This window comes from Schistocerca nitens, chromosome 4, assembly GCF_023898315.1.
Source record: "Schistocerca nitens isolate TAMUIC-IGC-003100 chromosome 4, iqSchNite1.1, whole genome shotgun sequence".
Lineage (NCBI taxonomy): Eukaryota > Metazoa > Arthropoda > Insecta > Orthoptera > Acrididae > Schistocerca > Schistocerca nitens.
Window position 1 is genome coordinate 973,991,152 of NC_064617.1, and position 6,165 is coordinate 973,997,316.

Sequence of the window (6,165 nt, forward strand, 5' to 3'; positions counted from 1 at the left end):
CCTCTCTACTTCGATAATCATCAGTTATTTTGCTCCCCAAATAGCAAAACTCCTAATCTAATTCCCTCAGCATCACCCGACTTAATTCGACTACATTCCATTATCTTCATTTTGCTTTTGTTGGTGTTCATCTTATACCCTCCCTTCAAGACACTATCCATTCCGTTCAACTGCTCTTCCAAGTCCTTTGCTGTCTCTGACAGAATTACAATGTCATCGGCGAACCTCAAAGTTTTAATTTCTTCTCCATGGATTTTAATACCTACTCCGAATTTTTCTTTTGTTTCCTTTACTGCTTGCTCAATATACAGATTGAATAGCATCGGGGAGAGGCTACAACCCTGTCTCACTCCCTTCCCAACCACTGCTTCCCTTTCATGCCCCTTGACTCTTATAACTGCCATCTGCTTTCTGTACAAATTCTAAATAGCCTTTTGCTCCCTATATTTTACCCCTGCTACCATCAGAATTTGAAAGAGAGTATTCCAGTCAACATTGTCAAAAGCTTTCTCTAAGTCTATAAATGCTAGAAACGTAGGTTTGCCTTTCCTTAATCTTTCTTCTAAGATAAGTTGTAGGGTCAGTATTGCCTCACGTGTTCTAATATTTCTACGGAATCCAAACTGATCTTCCCTGAGGTCGGCTTCTACCAGTTTTTCCATTTGTCTGTAAAGAATTTGTGTTAGTATTTTGCAGCTGTGACTTATTAAACTGATAGTTCGGTAATTTTCACATCAGTCAACACCTGCTTTCTGTGGGATTGGAATTACTATATTCTTCTTGAAGTCTGAGGGAATTTCGCCTCTCTCATACGTCTTGCTCACCAGATGGTAGAGTTTTGTCAGGACTGGCTTTCCCAAGGCTATCAGTAGTTCTAATGGAATGTTGTCTACTCCCGGGGCCTTGTTTCAACTCAGGTCTTTCAGTGCTCTGTCGAACTCTTCACGCAGTATCTTATCTCCCATTTCATCTTCATCTACATCCTCTTCCATTTCCATAATATTGTCGTCAAGTACATCACCCTTGTATAGACCCTCTATATACTCCTTCCACCTTTCTGCTTTCCCTTCTTTGCTTAGAACTGGGTTTCCATCTGAGCTCTTGATATTCATACAAGTGGTTCTCTTTTCTCCAAAGGTCTCTTTAATTTTCCTGTAGGCAGTATCTATCTTACCCCTCGTGAGATAAGCCTCTACATCCTTACATTTGTCCTCTAGCCATCCCTGATTACCCATTTTGCACTTCCTGACAGATTAGAGGGACATAAACTATTGGGTAGAGGATATGGAGACAGTAGGTACCATAGGTTGAGGCTGAGATGATTCAGGAGTGGAGAATGTGTTGTAAGGGTAACTCCCATCTGCACATTTCAGAAAAGCTTGCTCAGGTACTGAAACAGTCATTGAAATGAGACATGTTATGTTCAGCTTTATGTTGTGCCACAGAGTGAGCCACTTTGTTCTTGGCCACAGTTTGGTGGTGGCCGTTCATCCTGGTGGACATCTGGTTAGTAGCCATACGAATATAAAAACCTGTGCAAAGATTGCTGCAGAGCTGGTATGACAGCTGTTTTCACAGGTAGGCTGGCCTCTGATGGGGTAGAATAAGGTTGTGACAAGACTGGAATAGGAAGTGCCGGTTGGGGGGATTCGGCACGTCTTGAACCTGCATCTTCCACCGAGATATGATCCATGTGGCAAGGGTTTGGGATTGGGAGTGACACAGGGATGGACTAGGATGTTGTTGGTGTCGAGTGGATGATGGAACACTACTTTAGGAGGGGTGGGAAGGATCTCGGGTAGGATGTCCCTCATTTGAGGGCATGATGAATGACAATCAGAGCTCTGACAAAGGATGTGGTATTGCTGTTCCTGTCCGGGGTGATGAAGGGGGCAGTTCTGCACTTCTTTGTAGCTGTTTCTTAGGGATGGTGGGATGATTAGGTGCGTGGGGGGGGGATATGGCATGGGAAATCTGTTTACTAAGTCTAGGGGGGGGGGGGTTGCAGCCTATCTGAGAAGGCCTTTGTGAGACCTTCTGCAAACTGGGCAAGGGAGTTCTTGTCACTGCAGATATGCCGTCCCCATGTGGCCAGGCTGTATGGGAGGGATTTTTTGGTGCGGAAGGGATAACAGATGTTGAAATGCAGATACTGTTGGTGGTTAGTAGGTTTAATGTGGATAGAGGTGTGGATGGAGCCATCAGAGGAGAGGAGGGGCCTAAGACTTTAGGCAGGGATTGGAATTTATGCTGGATTTCTGGTACGGGATCACTTCAGTAGAGTTTATAGGTGGAGGAGTCGGACAACTGGCAGAGAAATCCCACCAGTTACTCAATGTGGTCTATAACGACAGTGACAGAACCTTTGCCAGCAGGTAGGATGTTTAGATCAGGATCTGTTTTGAGGCGTGCTTCTGTTGAAAGGGCTGTGTATTGCCCTTGCATGTCATATACCAGCTCTACTGCAATCATAGTGCAGCTTTTTATATTGGTATGACTATCACCCAGCTGTCCACCAGGAGGAATGGCCACCTCCAAACTGTGAAAAAGAGCTAAATGGACCAACCCCTGGCATAACATGCAACTGAACATAGCATACTTGATTTGAATGGCTGCTTCACAACCCATGCCATCTGGATGCTCCACTTTGCCAACACTTTTTCTGAGCTGCACAGATGAGAGATATCCTTACAACACATTCTCTGCTCCCGAAATCATCCCAGCCTCAACCTAGGGTAAGCTACTGTCCTCAAACCCTCCACCCAACAGTTTCTGTCCCCTCTGTTCTACCACAACCATCCAATTTACATCCCCTCACCATCATTGTGAGTTGCTGCTCTGCCATTGCACCCACTGGTCTTTTCCCCTCTGTTCCTTTTCTACTACCCACTCCCCCTCCCTCTTCCACATTTCCCTATGTTGCGCCATCCAGCCTTGTTCTGCCACCTCCTAGTCCCCACATGCTCTGCCATGCAACACTGACTCAATGGTCATGCGTATGTGTTATGTGCTTGCTCGTGAGAATATGTGTATTTTTTCCTTTCTGAAGAAAGTTTTGCTCAAAAGCTCAATGTGTAACAGTCTTCTCTTTATGCTTTTCTGCAACTCAGTGTGTCTTCTTTCCGTTAAGTAGCTATCTATCCTTTTCATAATATTGTTGATATTTCAACCTGGACTCTTCACTGTTACACAGAATAGTAGTGCATCACACAATAAATAGTGGCAGGATACTCCGCAGTAATGATGTGAATCAGCCACGCTGGACTGCCATTTCAATGGAATATAGAAACATTAGCAACGCAGATAATAGCATTTTTGACCAAGATGAACTTTATGTTATGGATTTTTTACCACACAATACACTGTATCATTTGGATTAAAAAACTATATGTGGTCTCTGACTGAGAATTCAGTATGATGTGAAGACACTATGTCTTACTGCTGCGGTCTCTCGAACGCATGACATGAATCAAAGAGGGGTCCAGACATGTTTCTGACAATCTCCCTGCATGCAGTTTAAAAGACATTCTGCAACGTACAGTGTTTGTTAGAGCACAACAAAGAAGTTTCCTATCAATCATACCTCAGACAGTTTTCATGGGTGACATGACAGCAATTGTGGAGCCACGGGGAACTGTGGTACCGATCGTACCTTAAACAAGGCATGCACATTCTATCTGACACATAGCTGTATTTCGTGCTTGTGAAATGTGGTAAGTGGATCTGCTTGAAGGAGGGCCAATACTTCAAGCTATAAAGACTCTGCCATAGCAGTTGCTGTTCATATTAATGTCAACAAGCAGATGAGATTAGCTGTTGTGTCGAACAGCACCCTGGGTAGAAAATTTCATTCTGAAAATATATCCCAGGCTGTGGCTAATCCACGTCCCTGTAATATCCTTTCCTCCAGGAGTTTCACATGAGAGTTTGTGTGGAGTTTGGATGGAAGGAGACAAGGTACTGGTGGAAGTAAAGCTGCAAGGACAAGCTGTGAGTCGAGCTTGGGTAGCTCTGTCGGTAGAGCTCTTGCCCGCAAAGGGCTAAGGTCCTGAGTTCTAGTCATGATTCGGCACACAGGTTTACTTTAAGAGTCTGCATTTTTGGACCAACTATTTCTTTTCCATCAACCACTTTCTCCATCTTTCAAATCTTTGATCTTTTCATAGCATCTGCCCTTTCTTCTCTAATTACCACTTGTTTCCCATCTCCCCTTATTATGTTAACAGTTTTACTCAATTTCCCAATTACATTTCATTTTGCAAACGTAGCCTAGTATGGTATTTTATTTCTGTTTATGGGAATGGATGTAGTCCTACCTATGTATGTAAAACAGTTGATACAAAATGTCACCTTACAGGTATCCAAGTCAATGCCAAGTAAGTTATACTGGAAGAACAGCAGTTGTAAAGTGTAATCAGAAATGCAACTGCTTAGGAGTAGTAGATTCTTGTTAATTATCTCTGTACAAAACACTGACCTCTCTTGTATGGACAATTTAGATGTGATATCACAAAATCCAAACAAATACTCTAATTGGACAATATTCGTACATCAATCCACCACTGACTTGCAATTTGCAAATTTTATTTTGCAGAATGGAAAAGTGTGACCTGGGTTATTTATATTTTTTCTTAATTAATGCCTCCATATTCAATCTTAGTCACTGCTAGAGTATCAACTGAAGCATATACGTTTTAATATTGTAAAACACTAAAATTATGAGAAGCAAAACTATAATATAGTTCAGAATTATGGGGTATATCATGAAAAATGGAAGCAAAAGTAGAAAATAGTTCAGAATTACAAGGTATATTATATACAAAAAAATATGCATGTTAAAACCAAACCTGAGAGGTGATCAACAAAAGAGGCAGTATTTAACACAATACAGCCTGCTACAAATGTAGAAATTCTATCGAAATATAGCGAAGCAGGTAACTAATAAAGAGGAATGGAACAACACTGTGGATCAAATAGTATTTAATGATACGAATGTTCAATTTTGAATGTTTTGAGGGATGGTGGCGGAGAGTGGTGGATGTTTGGTCTGCCAGTATCGGATCTGTATGCATGTGAACTAGTTTTATAGTGTCCGTGTATCTACAAATATTACAGGCAATTTAACTCTATGCAATCTGAGTTATGAAACATGCTCTCTGCTATAGCTTATTGGTGCTACAAAAAACTAAATATTACCTCCAAATCATTCTGTTTCATTGGTGGTACACCATACAAATATCCTTTGCCATTTGATCTGCTGTGTGTATAATGGATCCACTCTGGAAGGTCTGGGGCATTTAATAAGGATGGTCGATACGTATACTGACTGGTATGTCCTGGGAGAAGAAAATACATACTGGCAGCTACAAGAAATTAAGTTAAATTTCTGTTCGCTTAACGTATTGTCTTTCTCATGTACCTTGCAACGTCCAGTTAAACAATGATGGAACTATGGGCATAACAAAAACTTTAGTAGTAAGAAACGTATCTTGTGCTGCACATGTCGATACCAATAAGAAAAGCAAGGGAAAAAACTTCATTTTATTTTGTGTGAAATGGCTACCTCACTGAATCGAGATAAAATACGAGAGACCGGGATTTACTTCTAGACTGTCAGTGTCGGCATTTTACAATCAGCTTCTCGATCGCAAACTGCCTATTGCGCAATTACTGTAATGACCAGAGAGACTAGAATTAAGACCACAGACATTTTACACATATGCTACATCGCCTCTTATCTATGCCGGCATGCGGATAGAACAGATAGCCTGCGCTCCGCGATTGGCTGTTTTTTCATAGGTGATAAACAGAAAGGACGCACAGTCTAAAAAAAATTAGCAGTAGTGTCAGGACAGTAAGTGCGGACGCGTGCCTTTATTTCACTATATACTTCACGAGAGGTATTGTGGCTGCACTCCTTTCAAAGATGTACTTTGGCTTTGTAGGGTGTAGACTGTAGAGAAATATCCGCTACCAGTCACAATAAAAGATTATATATTCGTCACACGACTGGTTTCGAAATTGTGGCCATCCTCAGATGCTTACACATTCATGTACATGTTCATATTGCAGGAGATCACTGTTTGAATAAAAAGAAAATTATTTGCTGGTGACTAAACAGATACAAGTGGAACAACTGTAAGTGGTAAGGCAGCATTTATCGAA

At 41.6% G+C, this 6,165-nt stretch overlaps 1 protein-coding gene across 2 annotated transcripts in view; it reads right to left on the reverse strand.

Annotated features, from left to right (window-relative positions):
* Positions 1-5,674, reverse strand: part of LOC126253670 (epsilon-sarcoglycan) — a 108,458-nt gene extending 102,784 nt beyond the window's left edge. For both annotated transcript variants that reach the window (XM_049955192.1, XM_049955191.1), the window contains exons 1-2: positions 5,420-5,674; positions 5,197-5,336 (exon numbers count right to left, since the gene is read on the reverse strand). In XM_049955192.1, coding sequence (XP_049811149.1) covers positions 5,197-5,336; positions 5,420-5,540 — 261 coding nt within the window. In that variant the 5' untranslated portion in view covers positions 5,541-5,674. The remainder of the gene's footprint in view (positions 1-5,196; positions 5,337-5,419) is intronic.
* Positions 5,675-6,165: the final 491 nt, after the last annotated feature.